Source organism: Tyto alba, unplaced genomic scaffold (genome assembly GCF_018691265.1).
Source record: "Tyto alba isolate M040663 unplaced genomic scaffold, T.alba_DEE_v4.0 Super-Scaffold_14, whole genome shotgun sequence".
Classification (NCBI taxonomy): domain Eukaryota; kingdom Metazoa; phylum Chordata; class Aves; order Strigiformes; family Tytonidae; genus Tyto; species Tyto alba.
In genome coordinates, this window is record NW_024881276.1 from 2,457,661 (window position 1) to 2,477,341 (window position 19,681).

General features: G+C 41.4%; 1 protein-coding gene across 2 annotated transcripts in view; it reads right to left on the minus strand.

The window, feature by feature from the left end:
* Positions 1–588: 588 nt before the first annotated feature.
* Positions 589–19,681, minus strand: part of SLC9A7 (solute carrier family 9 member A7) — a 78,603-nt gene continuing 59,510 nt past the window's right edge. For both annotated transcript variants that reach the window (XM_042788802.1, XM_042788801.1), the window contains 4 exons: positions 14,893–14,956; positions 12,277–12,359; positions 9,228–9,333; positions 589–3,139 (listed from right to left, as the gene is read on the minus strand). In XM_042788802.1, coding sequence (XP_042644736.1) covers positions 2,891–3,139; positions 9,228–9,333; positions 12,277–12,359; positions 14,893–14,956 — 502 coding nt within the window. In that variant the 3' untranslated portion in view covers positions 589–2,890. The remainder of the gene's footprint in view (positions 3,140–9,227; positions 9,334–12,276; positions 12,360–14,892; positions 14,957–19,681) is intronic.

Below are 19,681 nucleotides of genomic sequence, written 5' to 3' on the forward strand. Positions count from 1 at the left end.
CCTCGCATCAAGTTTGTAAGAAAACGGACAACTGCTGGTATGACTCAGTCAAGTTCCTGACCCCTCGAGATATTTCTGGAAAGGAATTGAAAGTGTTAAACTGCTCTTTCAAAAGGATATGCACAAGAAAAAAGGATCTATCAGAGACTTGGTGAAATATGCAGTGTTTCAGGGCAAGGAGGCGATTTTTTTTTTCGCTTTTCCCACTTTTGCAGTAAAGGAGTTCCTTGGGAATCTGGTAAAAGGATCAGTGTCAGTAGTAAGAGGAGGCTAGATGGTTTAGCTTACCTTTTGTTGGTAGTGAAGTCCAACTTTGGAAGAGGACTTAAATTTTAAAAAGTCAGGGAATAAAATTAATTGTTGTAATGTATGAATAAAAATTAAGCTTGTATATATGGGCCTCCCCTTGCCATGTTGGATAAACACTTTAAGTAATTTTTGAAAGTGAAGTTAGACTAGTATATTCCTCACCTCTCACCAACGTTCCATCTATTTTGGCTGATCTTTCACAACCACACTTTGGCCTTAATGGTGAACTTCATTCCATATTTTTGCTATGGGAATTAAAAACACGGACAGAGAAGCATCTGCACTGGGATGGTTTATTGATACTTTCAAGAGATTCAGTCTTCCTGAGGAAGCTAATGAAACATAATTTCGAATTCCAGAATCTGTACCTGATCTTTCTTCCAAAGAACAGATCTCTCTCTGCACAAGTCTCTCTTTTTCAGCCAAAATTATTTGATAAGTTTCAGCTTCAAGCTGCATCTAAAGATTTGCCTCACTGTATTAAGTCCATTTATTTTGGGTAAATTTCAGTGTCTCAATCCCAAATTTGGTTCCTGTGACTCAGCTAACAGTCGTACAAGTGTCAAGTCCTAACTCAGCATTGACAACATGGGTTCCAAAGACTTGTCCAAAATGAATGCAATTGTTTTTGTAATTTAGGAGGAAACTACCTTTTCTACTGCCAGAGCACTTAATAAAAAAAATAAAATAATAATTAAAAAAAAAAAAGAGCCATGGAAACAGCATAAATATCATGGATCATGGTTATCTGTTTTGTCTTCCTTGAAAGCAGAGGAGAACTGAAAAGGAGTTGTTCTGCTCAGATCTTCGTCAGGGTTTGTTACTCTTCACCATTTAAGAACAGAGCTCAGACTGTATTGATCTTCCCATTTCTCCACAACAAGGTTTCTGGTTTCCTTGTGTCTCTTTTCTTAATAATGTCAGGCAGTCATTACAGATCAATGCCCTTTACAAATTTACCTTGGAGGGACAGACAAGGAGGTAGATCACTCATTAGAGAATAGATTTGAAAGAAAGCAGACTAGGCAATATGACTGCAACGTTTCTCTGCAGCAGTAAGTTCTCATACCAAAGTCAGCCCATTAAGTTTAATAGTTAAGGAAAAACAGAGTGGGTATTTACTCACACACAATTTTATGAGAGGAACAACTGAAATGGCAGCAAGAAGAACACGCGTTTTAGACAAACTGATATTACATCACATTAGTGGGCCACAGAACGCTTTAAAAAAATAAACCTTTTGAGACATGAGAATGAAATCACATTAGCATGCTTTAAATAGCTGAACTGCTCTTCAAAGCATCAGTTTTCAGCTATTGGCAAAGACAATGATTATCTCTTTTGGAAATTAAAAAGCATTTAGCAATAAGTTAAAGCTAGCCTACTTCTAAGTGGGCTAAATACTAGGCAAAGATTTTTCCCTTTTCACATTTAAGATGGTACTACAGTTCGTCACTTCTGTAGCTTGTATGTTGTTGTGCAATGCCCCACTGAAGTTTCACATCTACTCTGAAAAAGAGGACAAGAGGAAACACTTTTCTTTTAAGATAGTCACAAATGGTAAAGCCAGTAGAATTTGTTTGTCTGTTTAATTAGATGTTTGCTGTTTATCACACACAAGAACTGTAAGCAGAGTCCATGGATTCTTCTGAGCGATATGAAACCTCATGGTTCCGTGCAAGTTCAATAGGGCCTCTCTCTCTTTTTCCCTCCCCCCCTCCTCTTATCTGCTGTTTTCCCCAACCCGAGTTATGTTCCCAACTATCGTCACCTGATTTTAAAAATCTTAAGGGGAGAAAGTTTTACCTCATGACTTCTACCCGAGAGCACCTGGCTCCAGGCTCGTGTCAGGTCAGGTACATCTTAGACCACAGGAAGCTGGATGTTTTTCTTTTGAGGCACTAGAAGTTAGGCTAAGAGTAATAGTCAAGTTTCCCAAAGCTAAAGGGATAAGTAGCTCTCATTGCCTTCCTATTTAAACACATGGTCAGTGAAGAAATAATCTTTTCCCTTTTTTCCCTGAAATACATTAAGTACACCTTGCAGTAACAGATTCCCCACAAAATTTTGCATTCATGCACCTGTAGTCCTAACGTATACTGTCCCATTTTACTTTATAGTTTCCTCAACCTCATGAGAAAAGTTAACGATGGATCTCTCCACATTCAGATACACACACATCCTTTTTTATCTCATAATCATCATCATGTTTATATTTCTTCTTCCACATTCCCAGGCTAAGCCAAGACAAGCTCAGTTCTATGACAATGTTTTCAGGTACCTCTCTTCAGAGAGAGCTGCTGCAGCTGAACAAGACAATTGCAGCATGCTAGTTACACTTGGATTCAATATGTGGTTGAAAAGAGGAGGATGACCAGTTTCCTCCTTCATCTATTTCAGACATTTAGAAAACCCCACTGTCAGCATCTTGAGTAAAAAATAGGCGACATCTTCAGACCCTAGTAAAACCACTTGCAATGTTAACTTGTTTAAATAAACATCCCCACCTCAAGTGACCCAGTGGCCTGCAGTCTTCCTTGATCCATCCACAGAGCAAGAGTTATTTTTACTGAGTCAGTAATCATGCATTATCTTCCAGAGGAAATACTAGCCGGGTACCCCTGCTTGTAACTTCATGATCTGCTCCTCCCAAATCACGTTCCAGTGCTTCCTCTGAATTACTTTTTGGTTTCCTGCCATCAAGGCTAGTGGTAGCTGTATGGGGGCCAGAAGAACCGTTTGCAGTTATTGTTGTGTCACCGTATGTCACGGTAAGGTCACCATCATTCAGAATAAAATCAGAATCCTCTTCCCTAAGCTGTTCTTGATTCTGGGGGAAAAAAAAAAATAAAAAAGAAGAAAAATATTTGTACAGTGCACAACATCTGACCTTTGCCAAGAAGGTAACTGAACAGAAGAGTTTAGCTACATGTCAATAGAGAAGCAGTAAATTTCCACCTTAAGAAATGTTAGACATAACCTTGAACCCAGTGTTTGCAAATCAGCTTACTGCTCCCTGTGTAACTACAGCTATTGCGGAGAGAAGAGGGGGAGCTGAATTCAAGAACTAGATTATGAAATGGGTAACTAGGGATTTAAAAGCACTGGAAGTTTACCAGTACGTGGGAGATCATCAGTATACATTGGGTTTTGCATGACAATTTAGAAGGCAGTACTTGAAAAAGACTGGAGACCGAGCACAATTAAATCACTCAAGATACCAAGTCAGAGTGACATCTGTTGGTAATTAGTCAGATTCATTAGTAAAAGACTCATGCAAACTCATAAGAATGCATTAGGCCCAAATTCTTTATATTCAACATTTCCTCAACAAATTTTTGTTCTAGATCCAAAACTAACCACACTCCTTTAAACTCTCTGCTTACTCCTACCTGGTACTAAATAGAGAATTACTTGACCTAGTTCTTAGGAACACTCCTGAGCCATAAAAGTACAAAAGAGAGACTGATACAAGAAAGTGCTTGTTTTATAGTTTTGTAACTAGTTCTGATATGTTTTATTTTCAAAATCATTTAAGAAAGTGGCTCAGGAAACTCTGTGAATTTATTTTAGAAGAGATGAGATGGAAAATACGGTCAGAGACTAGAAACTGCTGAAGTGTAACAAAACACTTTCTCTACACAGCATAATACAACAGCAAGCAATTGTACCATGTTTCACTTCTGTTTAACATGGTCTTGGTAAAAGGCGAAATAGCTGAATTGGTCAGAAAATTATACTCTCATATTTGAAGAAAATGCTGTCAGTACTATAAGCTTGCTTTCTTGCAACTGAAAACAATTATTTCCCCATGTGAATAGCTCCATACTCCTCAGCATGAGCTGAAACATAAGTGTGTGTATTGCTGTTTTCCTCAGTAGGCTGGACACTGATCAGGCTACATTCTCAAAATCCATCATTTTCTTCCACTTTGGCAAAGGAAGGACAGCACAGGCTATGTGAGATAAGATGCTTGTGATCAGCCTGAGCAGAAAGCCCTGCCTGTATTGCAGAACAGAAGTTCAGGGCACTTGAGATAGAAAATGCTGATTAACCTGTCCATGATGCAAAATGCAGTGCCTGGCTAAATAAAACTTCCCGGGAAAGCTTCCTGTCATTATTTCAGAACGATAATCAGCCAAAACAAAGCAGCAGAAGCCTCAGATGATCCAGAAAGTTTAACTAATGAGGACTGGAAGAGGCGTCAGGAGTTTACCAAAACCAACAAAAGAAATGGTGCGGTTCAGAGTCAGGTGCAGGACAAGCCCTACTTAGAATGAATGCTAATTTCTTAGAACCTTTGTGGCATCCGAATTGATCATTGCTTATTAGAGACAGGGTTACTGTCATAAAGAGCACTGTTCTCAAAGAGCAAGTACAGTTTAGGACACGTGCTTTCTTTGATTGCAAAGAAAACACTGAAGTACTGTCACTCTCTTAAAAAAAAAAAAGGGCAAAAATTAAAGGGTTCAGCTGTAGTTGGCAGAAACAGTCTTTACAAGCTTTCCATTGCAAAAAAAGTGAAAGTCTGAGGGACAAGACCAAGATGATTGAAGAAGTTACACAGAATAACTGGCTGTTTAAGAAAATCTGATATCCCTATATAGTCTGTTTTTGAAGAAGAGACATCCAAATAAAGACAAAATGCAGAAAAATGAGTAAGAAGCAGGCAGTTTGTGACTGTTGACCGGTTATGTTTTAAGAAGTCGAAGAAGCTGAGAAGATCTATCACAAGTTGCCCTTGGAGAAGCACCAAGGAGGGGAAGGCACGGCTACCAGCGCACCAGGAGGTACTGCAATACCAGGGCCACACGTGAAGCTCCCAAAGCATCTCCTGTCTCCACAACACTATTTAACAGTGAATCCTTGCAGCCACCTATCAGCTGGTAAGAACACACGCTACACTCGAGCCTTCCCCAAAATGCTGAAAAGCTCTTGGAAGCACCATACTGAAAGGAGAGGGACACTGCAAGACAAGTCCTAACTCCCATCTCTTCTGGTTTGCCCCAGGCTCTACTTAAATGTACATAACCGTGATAAGTTCCACAGAAAACATTGAGCTTTCTCTCAATATAGTGAACAAACATTGCCTTGTACGATCCAAGTTCCACTTCTTTATTTCACTTCTGGATAGCACTGCAATCAGCAGGCAATTTATTTCACGTATTTCCCCAGAGAACATCCATGAACAATCCCATGTAGTATGTAGATTCGCTCTGTTTGCAAGCAAAGAGGATGGGTGAATAAACCTACCGTGCTTCATGCAGCATGAACAATTCTTTCAAGACAGACGGGAAATGTATCCAAGTAGATCCCTAGAGACTTGAAATTCTTCCAAGAATAACCCTAAACTGGCCTCTGCAGTCCCCTACAGTTCTGTAGGAAAAGCTTCAATTCACTCAAAAAACATCAGTCTGAACTTCACTACTTACACTGACAAACTAGAATGGCTAAGTATCTAAAATCCCAAACCCCACAAAAGACTGAATTTTACTTTTATGTACTGACCATAACCCTGAGGGACCTCACAGGATTCTGTCCCATTTGCGGTAACATCTGCTCATGCTCCTAAAAATGCATGCTGGAGACATTAAAACGGTTAAAGCTTATTTAGAGTTACTGCTTACAAAACCAGTCTTTATTGCCTCTAAGGCAAAGCAAAAAGGAACACATTCAAAGTACACCGCACATACAAAGTGCTGGCAGTCATCACGTATGCTGCTGGTGCTGAACATGACACGCGGATAAATACGGCATCGCTGATGACAAAACTTGCATCAGAAGTTACTTATCTTGTGGCTCCAGAACAAAAGCATCAAGTAATATGCATGTGTGCTGGGTTTCTGAGGTGCCTTTTTATTTTTTTTTGGTAGCAGGGGAGGGGGGTACAGCGGTGGTCCCCCTAAGAAGCTTCTTGAAGCTCCCCGGGTTCTAAGTCGGGCCCACCTGTGGCCAGAGCAGAGTCAATCAGCGACGATGGCTGCACCTCTGCGAGAACCTATTTAAGAGGAGGAACCCGAGAGGGGGTTGGGACTTGTGAGGAGGAGTTGGGAGGACAAACACGGGGGTCAGTGGGAGGAAGGAGGAAGCAGGAGGAGGGGAGGTGTGCTGGAGCAGAGACCCCTGTATCCCGTGGTGAGACAGCAGGGCCGCCCACCCCGCCACCCATGGAGGTCTACGGTGGAGCAGAGGCCGACCTGAAGCCTGAGGAGGAGCCCACGTCAGGCGTCTGCACGTAAAAGAGGCTGGGACTCTGAGGGAAGAAGCAGCCCCCACTGTTGTGGTTCGGCGCTGGGAGGGCTGGAACACACAGGGGGGACCCACGGCGGAGCAGCACGGGAACGGCTGCGGCCCGTGGGGAGGGACTCACTGAGGAGAAGGTTCGTGGAGGACTGTCTGCAGTGGGGGGGGAGCCCCGCGGAGCAGGGGAGGGATGTGCAGCGTTAATCCCCCATCCGGAGAAGGAAGGAGCCTTGGGCTGACTGTAACCCCCATCCCCTGCTGCAGGAGGAGGGAGAGAGATGGGGAGCAGAGCTGGGCCGGGGGAAGAAGGGAGGGGTGGGGGGGAAGGTGTTTCTGGATGTGGAGGCGCTTCTCACTCTCCCACCTTGGCTGTTAAGTGTTGTTTTTGTTCGCATTTGATTTGAAGTGATGTTTTCTTTCCTTCCCCTGACATGTCTGTCTTTTGCCCGTGACCATAATGGGTGAGGCAACCCTCCCTGCCCTTAGATGGATTCTTTGGCCCATTTCTGCTTCATATTCTCCTTCCCCTTCCTGAGAGGGTGAGTGAACGGCTGCATGGTGCTTAGCTGCCCTCTGGGCTCAAACCACGACAGCATGCAAAACATACAACTTAAATCTGACGCTACACTTAGAGTTTCTCTGTTTCTCAGCTGAGTTCACATTCATCGAGGAAACTAAGCAGTTTTTGTTTTGAAGCTAAAACCACAAGAAAGGGGAGGGGAGAAGCATGGCTGAACAGTTTTCTTCCCAATCTTGAGAGTTACCTCCTCCAACACTTAAGCAGACTGCAAATGAAGTTTCTTTACTGGTTTGCATATTTAGAAAAATAATTCAATTCCCTCTACTTTCATACCAAGTTGTCACAGAGCATGGTGGAAGTACTAAACTTTTTTTTTTAAAAAAAAAAAAAGGTGGGAGAGCATATAGGACAAAAAACACATCCCTGAACAAACAAAGCCCGGGGAGTGCTTCATCAGGAAGAGCAGGTGATAACAGATTCTTCTTCCAAATGGGATAAATGCTTGATGAAACAGAAAATTACTGAAAGTTTCAAAGGACATGTCAAAAGGCAAGAAAAAGAGTGACCTACATTAGTTTGAGATACATTGGAAAGCCCTACCAAATGGTCATGCACTGAAGATAACACCGGGCGGGAAAAACAGGAGTGAATTTTTGAAAGTTATTGTTTTAAACACTAACTACAGAAACCTTTCACGCTTTTAAGTTCCAAGCTGGATTCTGTTTGGGTGGGAAACACTTAACGGTGAGCCTAGTGGCACAGTCTTAAAGCAGCGGGAGAACATCAGCAAGGAATAGTAACGACAGCTCTGGAAAAAATCCACTGTATCTCACCCCTGCATGCTGACTAGAGAACCTTACACATACGTCATGCAAATTCAAGCTTAGAGGACATGATCTCATACCTATGTAATAAGATTCTTTGACTTTCAGACTTTAAAACGCCCCTATGGCATCTAATTAAAAAAGATGTGCTCCCACTCACGGAAGTGAAAATGAATTCTAAATAAGGTTGTAATAAAGCCAGAGAATAACAATAAAAAGACAACAAAAGCTGAAAACAATACGCAAATATATGGTCAGGATAGACACATACTTGCTAACCAAAGCATGAATGTTCATTCTGGTTAGAACCTCAGTTACAGGATAACTAATCTTATAAGATCATACACAGACAGACACATGGGCAACACACAAGTAGGGTAATCAGTCTGATGGATGCCTTCCAGCCTAGATCTGTTTTACGATCTCCAGTGGCATTGCAAAGATGGGAACAAGGCCAATTTCTTGCATTGGAGCACTAATACCTCCAAATAGGCAGCAGATATTTTACTATCAGGTAAAAGTAAGATGCTAGTGATACCAGAAAGAAACTCAAGGAAGCATTTCAAAGTCTCAAGTGGAATTCATAACTCTACGAAAAGATTAATAGAAATCTGGTCCAAGAGTATTTGAACATTGCAGAAGTGTTACCACTCCATAGAGTCTACAAATTTGAGTGATCCCACATAGTACTATGGTTTTATTTACAAATGGCTCAAAAAAAGTTGTAGATTTCAGAAGCACTGCATAGATAGGAACAATGTGTATCAGGATCCTGCAAGAGTAATAGGAGAATGAAGCATTAATTATTGCAAGACACGGCTGTAAAGACAGTATAGCGACCTGCTAGACTGAGATAAGTGCCTGATTAACGGTTTCTGAAATGTGATCTCAAATTTCACAGTGGAAACAATGAAGGGAAGCTCTACCAGATTTCTTTCCGGCATGGGTAAATGTGTCAGTGTCTCCTCTGAAGGAGAACTCAACACAGCCTTAGCAGTAACAGGAAGATAATCTTGTCCAACAGTGTTGATAAGGGATTCAACATTTTGAAGTGATTCACTGAACCGGTTTATCGACTAGGCCTGTAATTTTCCAATATCCTTAAAATGTTATTTTTTTTTTAATGTAGTATTTGAACAATAAGATCATCTCTGATTTTTACTGTTGCCTCAGGGGAGAGTATCTTAAATCTTTTGTGCCTAGGACAAACCAGCACTTTCTTGAGGTATGTATATCACGCCAACCTTTTGCTTAAAAAGAAGAAAACTGCTTTGCTGAAGTTAAATAAATAAAAAAACGACAACACAGAAGTACTGAATCGTTCTACTTACATCATAAACCTGGGGACTTGTCAGACAGTGGGCTATCAGGCCACACCAGCTGGGTAGAGTCGTGGTTAACGGAGGGCCACTGTGAGTGAGAATTGGCTTCAAATAACTTAAGTAGTTAAGGAAAACACATCAGTGCTCGAAAACCACTATTGAAAATAAAAAGACAATTGTACATAAATGTGGTTCTGCCTTTGATCTCTGTGCTGCTCAACAATTGTATAAAAAACATCTGTTGAAAAAAATGTGCATTCGTTAACAAATAAATGAAAAACATCTCCTCCCCAACATTTTTCCCTTGATCCTTTTAAGGGCAGTTGCTTTACCTGTACATTGACTGGAAGGGGAACTAGCTACCTCTCAAAGTTTCAAGCAGGTGCAGTATTTCCAGTTTTTGGGATCGGTGGAGCCAAAACGAGCAAGCAGAGGCACATGTGCTTTGATGTTAACAGTTCCAAGGGTGCTTCTACTCTGCAGATGGGAACACGGCATCAAAATTGCAAGCTAAAGTTGACATACCTATGTGGCTCAACAGAGGGAAATAAACAAATACTGTCCATCCAACACCCTCAGGCAATGCAGACTCTTGAACTGCTAGCTGGTCGCTGAGCCACAGAGATCTCACTCTGGTAAGGCTCAAAGACATCCCTACAGTGCACACACACATACCACACAGAGCCTCAAAAAAAGCAAAGGGAAAACTGTATGGCAAGAACCACCTAACGCCGTGGGGAAGGAAAGCAACGCTACCTAGATTACACTGAGGGGGGCATGGGGGTGGGAATGGAAGGAGCTTTTATACGTCTTTTCATAGGTCTGCTCCCAGGTAAATCTATATTTGTTCACACCAATACTCCAGACTGATGGTACGCCTGAGGAAATGCTCAGCAGTCCAAAAGGTGTCCCTGCTACAGAGCAGGATGCTGATCTTGACTGGCACAAGAACAGAGCTCCAGAGCCCTAAGGCTTCCAAACATTCTCTGAAAGCAGGGTCACAGGGGGCCTGGGGTGTTTTTTACGAGTTTCTTTTTAGTCAGTCTGATTATTTTAAATGTAAATATATACTGTAGGATTCTAATTATTTTTAGGTCTCTAAGCACAGACTGAATCAAGTCCATTTGCGAGTATAACAGTTTCCCTGATCCTTCCAACAGATGGATGTGCTTAGGGGAAAGAGGGGGTTAAACAGGGGGCTGTTTTAGCAGAGATTTATCCCTCCCCTTTAGCAGAGCTTGGCATAGCTCTCTACTTGAGCATATAACAGCATGATTATGCCACTGCAGAGTTATGTTTCCTCCTTCCCTCCTCCAGTAAGCGTGGCTACACCCAGTCCTGGAAAGAAAGGAACTCTTCACTCTTACATTAACCTACCAGCTTCCACATTGCCCTGTGGCACACAGGCACCCAGTAATAAAACAAAGCCAGTAAAAGACATCTGGTACTTCAAAAGTTGCAGTTTTCTTCATGTTTAACAGTTGTGGGTGAACCCAGGGAACAGCCCATGACATTAAATGAACTCCACGTTCCACAGGAATTAAGTTCCTGGTTACTCATCCACACAGAGCTCTGCAGGCAATAGCCAGCGTTGGAGCACACTTTGACAAGTGCATCTTACTCACATCTTTTTCAAGTTAAGTTTCCTTGCAAAGAGTGAATTCTGATGTAATCTGTCTTTCTACCCAGCAAACCAAGTGAGTGCATCAGCAAAAAGTATTTTGACGTTTAGCCACGGTTATAGAGGCGGCAATCCTAAAGATCATCCCTTACATGCAATTTAAGCCCGCCCAGCCGATGTTTATCTGAATGCCTCCTTGCAACAGAGAGGAGCAGAATTTTACCTCTAAGACACAGTAAGACAGTTCTGCCTCTGGACATCAGTTTCCTTGGCACAAGCTTCACAGAAACCTTCCCTAAAGGTTGCTAGTCACCACTGAAAAAGCAAATGCACTATCAGCATCCTTTAAGTCTCTGTGAAACAGCTAATTAAGCCGCAATTTTCATTTTGCACTCTCCCACACACACCCGCCCTTGCTGCAGCTGCTGGGGACTACACTTGTGCTAGCATCAGCCGAGGGGAAGTCAGCATTGCCAGCTACTCTTTTTCTGACTGGGCACATCCCTTTTGTAAAGGCAGGGAAAGAAGATAGCTCTGCTTCCTTCTTCAAAAGACAAAAAAGCAGCAGTCAGCCACAGCCAGATCCTTCCGTGCTCTTACCACAGAAGTATTTATTTTTTTGAAACAACAAAAATTGACCTTAATACACTTTGACACCAGCCACTACAACTCAAAGGGTCAACCTGAAATTACTAACATTTATGAGTATTTAAACAAGCACATAAAGTCCCTTCTCCACTTTGGCCCAATACTACTGCAACAGAAAACAATCAATCACAGATTTTATCCTAACAGACGAGTGCTATTAGGATCTAAATACTTTCAACACTGTACCTGGGTTTCCCTGGGTGGGAAATCTTGATGCACAAGTGTCTTGGGTTTGCGTGTGTGGCAGGGTCAACAAGGCATGGAAGGAAACTGCTGTGCTCCAACCAGGCCAGCAATCTCTCATCACCCAATGGCCAAGACCCCAGTGGAAAGGCTCACTTGTTGCAAGCTGCAACAAGATTAAGGCCCTGTCACAGGTATTTACACCTATTTAACTGCCCCAGAAATTACCAGGAATCAAGATCTGAAACGTCTTTGAATTAGTTTGTGCTATGAGCATCAGTGAAGATGAGAAAAGATGAATGGAACAATTCAGAGGCTCTGAAAACGTTAATTGGCTGTCTTATTGTTTAGGAGGGAACTTCAGCTCCTAGAAGTGACTGGTTTCTGTCCTCCAGCAAGTGCACCATGCCATGCATTACAGAAAGGAGAGGTCCATCTTCTGAGTCAGCAAGTTCAAGTGTCAGTTCTGTGCCTTGAACCTGTCAAATGCTTGATCTTTCTCCTGTTTGACTGTCTCAAGTGCTTAAGGCCACATATGGGTACATGGAAAGGAAAAAAAGGGAACGTTTCATGCCTTCGAGCTAAGCTGTGTTTTCAAAAGGATACTTATGGTCAAAACTATACCATAGCCTGAAAAGCCAAGCACTTTCCTGCTTTGTCCGGTTCCTTCTTTCAGAATCTGGGCCATCCTAAAAATAAGAAAAACATATTCGATTATTTCAAGAAAAAAAAAAAAAAACAACATACATTCCAATCATTCACATTATACTGTCCTGTCCAAAAAAAAGCCGAATTACTGTACTTGGACTGCAGAAGAAAGCTATTTAGAGACATGCTTACACTGAAAAAGTTACTTTCCCTAGAAAGACCAGAAATGGCTGCAGAGAAGGCGGCCCTCTTCATTGCCCTCAAGTTACCTTAATGAGCCCTCTACCACCAAATTCCCTTGAGTCTAAAAAGCTTATCACACAGTTAATGAAGTAATGGGTACGGAAATAAGTGCAAAACTGACAAATTAGCCTCATGGATGTCTCACCCCCATCCCCCTCCCCAAACAAATGAACTAGAATAACCCAGACTGATCCCTAATCATTGCTTGGTTGGCTTCCTTAACTCTAGGTCTATTTGATGGTATTTCCTTAAGCCTATTGCTTCCTTGGAAGAACAAGGGAATTTGCCATAACTGATAAACTCTCACAAACCTGATGAAGTATACCACACTCAAAGAAACATGTTTAACAGGGAATCCATATAAAAATCACACTTGAGGAAGGTCATGCAAATTTCTCAAGCGCTAGATCAACCTCAGAACTGCTAATAGTGTTAAATATAATCCATTTACTAGCTGTGCAGCAAGTCATCGCACCAGCTGCTCTGCAGCTGCATTTGTTTTTACTTTTGTTACTGTTCTGTTTTTTTGGGTGTTTTGGTTTCGTTTTTTTTTTTTTTTTTTTTTCGGCCAGAGGCCAAAGTTAAACACAGGAAAACAGATTAAGTGAAAAAGTCTTGCATGAATCATCTTCCAAACTACTGGCAAAAAACAAGACAGAATTGCCCTGTGTACTTCTGATCTGCAGAAAATCCATGATTTACCAAGAGTTAAAGCTTAGTACATTTTCACTCCCTCCCCATCCCAAATTATATATTTTCTTTAACTTCAACATGTTGCTAATCTTGGCTTGGTGAAAGAAAGAGGAATCCAAAGGGAACTGACTAACAGACTCCATTAGGAATGCAATGCACAGCTAAAGAGGGAAACAAACTTCTAAGTGCTTTATGCTTGCATGGGAAAAAAAGCAAACAAGATATTTCCACCCAGACACTGAACGAGAACAGAATACCCCTGCTCCACTTCCCATTAAAGCAATCCCTTAAATACTGACAAGCTCAGTCTGAACTGGCCAAAATCATCTTACCATGATACCAATTCCTAACCTTGGTTTTATGCAATAACTGTGGCCTTTATTGTAAAAGGTGTTTTGAGGCCTAGCCTTCTGGTTGCTGCCAGATAGATAGAAAACCAAGTTCGCCCTTCTCGGTACCCAAACCCTCCATTTCAGAATCTATTTTGTGTGCTGGACACAGGCTTCTACAAAGAACACAGAGATATCCAATGCAGTTCCTGCAATGAAAAAGATGCTTCCTGAGCAAGTAACTCTTATCTGTACAATCTGTGACAATGAAATGCAAGGCAGGAGAAGCCACTACTGAAAAAGCTGATCCCAAATACACCAAGTATCCCATGCGTGCATCTGCAGCCAGCCTGGACACCATCATCATACACCCTGAGGTTTACAAAGCAGAGTTCACACACTTGCATCCTAAGCATCCTCTGAGTTCAAAGTCATCTGTCTTTCCTGTCATTCAGCTTCCTCCATAAGCAACCAGTTGTGCTACTGAACAATTAGTGTCAAGCAGTACTCTGGGAGAGTGTAAACTCAGGTCTGGACAGAGGAAGCTCCCAGTTAAGCCTCAGGAAATGTTGGGCTCTTTTTTCCAGACCTTTCACTCTTCCTGTCAATTCACTCAGATGAGGAAAACTGAAATTTCTGCTATGAACAACATGCTTTCAATAGTCTTGTTTGCCAACAGCATATTACAGGGAAAACAGTCAACTCTTGGGTTACTGATGCACAGAAAGCTGCACTAAAGACTCACAGCAATGGTTTGCTGAGCACAAATGACAATTTTCCAGTGCTCCTTTTACCTCATCCAGGTGATAGGTAGTACAGACAAGATCCATCTGGCTTGTGGTACAACATACAGCAGCCAAGACCAGATTAACGAACTTAATCTTTGATTCCAAGCAAGTCCAAGGGCCAAAATTTGATATTGATTATTGAACAGAAGACAAGAGGATTATCTCTGGGTCAGTCTCGGGGAGGGCTGTTTGTGCTGTAGCATGCTGAAAGCAAGCATCTTGGGTGGGTTGGTGAAAAGGAAACCACATTGCTAAATGGAGGGTATTAGTGGATTTGGGAAGGTTTTTGATGCCATACACACACACACACACACACACACACATTTGAATGCTGCAGCACTACACCCAACACCACAGAATGTTTTTCGATAAGCATTACTCGAATATTATAAAGTAAAAAGCATTACTGACTTGACGGCTAGGAGAGAAAGTTTTTATCCATGCACATAGCTTCTGCAGTTCTTTATCATCTCAGTTCTAAGATAAGATCAGCCTAGTAGAGAAGTTATGTAATTACTTACTCCTTGTAAGACTTGAAAGCTGTCATTAGTAGGTGGAGGATCCTGATCTGGGTCAACCCCAACCCTACAGAAACATTAGGAAAACAAAGCAAGTGGTGTTACTGAGGGCTGCAAATGCTGTAAGTTTGGCAGAATTAGTTTTATAAGCACTTTTAGCACCCAGCAAAGCTGCATTCACAGAAGTACAAGAATAGTTTGAGGAAGAGCTGTCCATTCTTCCCCTGCAGTTACATAGCCATAAGCAAGACACTTTTTCATTCAAGCAGCAACTACCTGGAGATAACAGCTTTAACCCCATCTCAGCATCAACTTTAACTGCTTACCTTTGTTGCCAATTCTTTTAGGACACAGGCAAATACTATTTTTGGCTTAAAAGGTGAACTGTGGGTGACATTGTCCTCAGTTAAGAGCATCCCTCCATCCACCAGCAAGCCCAAATACTTAACACAGCAAATAACCTAGCTGCCACATAGATCTGAGAATAGCTCAAGTATACAATTTTAAAAAGTCACACCCACGCCAAGTTTTAATGCACTGTATGAAGCATCAAAAATACATTATAAAGACTCATAATATTAATTTGCTGCAAGCTTCATTCACCTAATACAACACAGCCACAGCGGATTAATGACAGGTCTGTCTAGTCCATCCTCCCACCTGAGTGAGGGAGAGTCTGTAAAATGAGATGGTGGATAATTAAAGAATAATATGTTAATAAGACACCATCTACTCACTTTTGCATAGTGAGTGAGCATCTTATTACATAACCATCCTTTCACATAATGCTCCTATCCAAGATGGGTATTTAATCCTTGTAATTATGTTCAGGTTCTTCTGGTCTCTTTTGGGGGGTAAGATTAGACTTGCCTAGTTTTAAATCCTATTCATGCCTTAATCTCTGTGCTCTCTTGTAGAACCTAGGCCTCAAACCTCCAATGTTAGATAAGACTGTCAGTCTCAAATGTGTTGTGTTTCAGTCCTACCACGTTGCATAATCAGTGTAGGAAAACGCATGCAATAATAAAAACATTGCCTGAAATGGCTAACTTCCTCATTTCCCCTCTCTTGGAAGTGACTGAGCTGGTTTAGTGCGATTTCTTCCTTACTTAGACTTTGTGTCAGCTATTCCTAGCCACAGTGTTTACACAGCATCCCTGAGGATCACCAGAGACCAAGAGGACCTTGCTGGTAAGTCCGTATCATTTGTGTGTCCCAGGGACTTGTGCTTGCATGAGGCAAGCAGTGATCCAGACACAATTTACCTTCAGGCACAGAAGACGGCATGGACTAAGCTAAAAGGGAACACCTTCAAATAACTTCTGGGGCGGCATTTTCTAGAACAACAGAAGAAGAAATGTAGGCACTGAACTAAAGTTTTAAGTCACCCTTGTGGACTCACAGCCAATTCAAAGCCTCCCATGACTTAATGTAGTTCAGGGAAAATCCAGAAGGCCACTCTAAGACAGTCTGCAGCAGCTTGAATTTTTTCCTGGGTCTCTTGTCTTTCCTCATCATTTCCTTTTCCCACATACCGAATCATCTTAACCCTGAGGCACATTTGGCCCAGGAATTCATTGGCACTGACCAGTCTCAAGACTAAAAAGCTTCACCGGTTTAAGGGAACACCGGACAGACAGATTGGGTGCTGGATTGTGACACATGCTAAAATAAAATGCCACACAAGGGAGTTCTGAACGGTTACAAGTGCTTAGGTGTTACTGCTTAGCCTATCACTACGTAGCAAAGACGTGATAAGAAGGGTTTTCTGCAGACAAGCTAGCTACCTGAAGAAGCCTCACCGCATAAAGCTCACAAGCAACGTCAGGAAACACAGTCAGTATGGCAATTATATATACATTTGCACATTCCTTTATAAATACACACAAAAATAAAAGAAAAAGATTTGTGGCTTTCCAAACTCCACCTGCACACTGGGGAGGTTCAACGCACTGTGCACGGTGACCATGCCCACGTTAGCTGTGCAGCTGGCAATATCAACAGGCAGTTCAAGAAACTCATTCCAGATGGACATAGCTTGCATTCCCCACATAGTTTTAACTCACTGAGCTACTCATTCAGTTCACCATACCTAAGAAAACCAAACCCTTCGGAATGTCTCAGCTTTTACCTGACTTTCAATGTTACGCATTTGTTTTGGGGACTTGAACTGCCCTGAGGAAGGGGAAGGGGGCTTAGTGGAGGACCAGAGCTGGATGACCATACTGCTCAGTGAAAAGCCATAGTACGTCACAGGCCAGGTGTTTGGGTTTGCCGTTGTGCTGAATGAAGAGGAAAAAAATAGAGCTTTTCTATATTAAAACAGTTGAACTTTTTTCTGGAAGTTCTTACTACAGGTGCTTCTTTCACTACTGGCATAGTACATTGACACAGACTTGTCCATTTAAAATTATTGTTTCCAAGTTATTCTTCAGGTGAATTTATATTTGGAGCATTTCTAATTATTTCTTTCTATAAATCACCTTTTTTTTTTTTTAAGTTCATGTTTCAAAGTATGTTCCTCAGTTCACAAATGAACTGCATTACTATTTCGAATTCCCACGACTACTTTTTGTATCTTTCAACCAACATACTGTGTCTCTTATCCTCTGCGCTGGCATGAACTGTACAGGAAGCTTTATTTTTCAGTTGCAAGTCTGCCTAAGTTTCAAGGTATATACACCTTGGTCTCATGACAAGCATCATGTTCTTGCAGGCTCTGCCCCCAAATTTCTAAGAGAGTCTCATCTTTATCACCTGAAACAAAACAATAGCAACACCCAGTCAAGTCTCTCCCAATATCCTTTACAGTGAAGAGAATCACAGAGAAGATTTAGTTACTTCACCCTCACTTAGCTACTTCCATAATTAAAAGTACAAGTAAAGCTGATGCGTGTATGTCTTCAAGATAATTTTTTTCTGGCGGTCAAAAGAAAAAAAAAAATTCATCTTACATCCTTAAGTACGTTTAAAAAGCTTCTTGTAATTTTAATGTGCTGTAAAGGCCAATATCAGTTCTCAGTTTAATCAGTTTTTATATTAAGAACAATTGTTACTGGATTGATTTATGCAGGTCCCCTCCCAGAGATCAGGGACACAGAGAGGATAGCCCTTCTAATGACCGTGGTGTTTCGCTCAACCCCCCCAGCAGAAGGTCAGGTGAGCAACCTCTGGCTGAAAACAGTGTTTTGCTGAAGAGGCACAGTCAATGGGATGGGGACACAGGGGTCCGTTGGCTGTGGGACAGCCAAGGCCAGGGCAATGCAGATAACAGCAAAAATCTTCATTTTCCCCTCCACCCTTTCTGAAAGCCCACTGCAGTGGTTGTGTGTGGATTCCCTGAGGGGGTACAGTAGCAATTCAAACAAGTAACTCTCAAAAAGCAGGTGTCAGATGAAGAATATGAGCAGTCTTTCAGCTGTAACAATGCATATATATATATATATACACCAAAACTGGTGAAATATCCATGTATTCCCCCCATGGGCATAAATATGGTATTTGATAGATACCTTAATACTTCAGTACAGACAGTTACTAGTACATAAAGTTCAGCCATCTTTATTCTTGTCTTGGGAAGTTTACTGGAATCGGTAGACAAGAGTATATGCTACAGTAAAAATTAATCTAATTTAAGTATATTTCTTGACTCTTCTCTAATTAAAAAATTTTTTTTTTGGTTTTAAGGCATAAAAGGCTTTTCATACTTTAAGAGTTCTGTAATAGCAAAGGGACTACCATAGAGCTCCTAACGCCCAATACCAAAAAGCACTGTGTTTCTGCTCTTAACTGACTTCAGACTTTCTTGTTCCTTAATCTACAGCTACAACTCCAGCATCATACATAGGAGAGCAGTTACTCAGATTTGATCCCTCAAATGCTAAACCTATGTATATTCAGTGATTTAAACAGCGTGGCAGAAAATGGTGGACACACAAAATGTGGAATGAAAAGTGGAAATTAAATGTATGGAAAGAAATGGTGAAAGAACTACAAGTTCTCCACTCTGTCATTTTAAAATGGGTGGAACCATTTCTCCCAATACTTCAAAAACCTCTTCATGGCCCTGCAACATCTAGATGACAAGTTACCAAAAATACCAGGCTTTATTACATTCTAGCTTATGTAATTACTGTGGCAACAGCCAAGAATGACTGTAATAGATAATAGTACTCAAACTCTCTGTACAAGCTAATGTACTGCATCTCTGCCAAACGTAGGAGTTTGCTGGGAACCTTCAAGTGTGATGGGATACATGAAAAACTTACCATTGCCCCATCCCAAAGAGTTTTCTCTACATAAATATTCTGCACATATTTATAGAGAAATACACACGTACACGTACATACAAACACACATTCCCCTACAGATTCCAGTTAGAGATTTAGGTTATTTTTTTCTTCTCTCTCTACCCATGTATCAGTTCTAGAAACCATCAACTGGAAAAGATTAGGATTCTGGTTTATCTCTACTCTTATCAGCATCTTCTTGTAAAGCAATGTGATAACTGCCAGTTTTTAAAATACACCCCCAAAGAGGCTGGGCTAAATCATCTGTGAAGTCCTTTCCAACCCAAACAGTTGTACGAAATAACCCCAAGGAATGCTCAAGAATACCTGCGTGATTAAGAATCATAGGATCGCATCCATGATTTCTCAGCTTTCAAGTCTTCCCAGGCCAGAGATGCTAGTTTTGCCTCATTAATTACCCACACACAGAGTTAAAGGATGTGGTGTTCTGTGGGTTTGTTTTAAGCTAAAGGCATGATGTGTGATCCACACTCTCCAAGCTC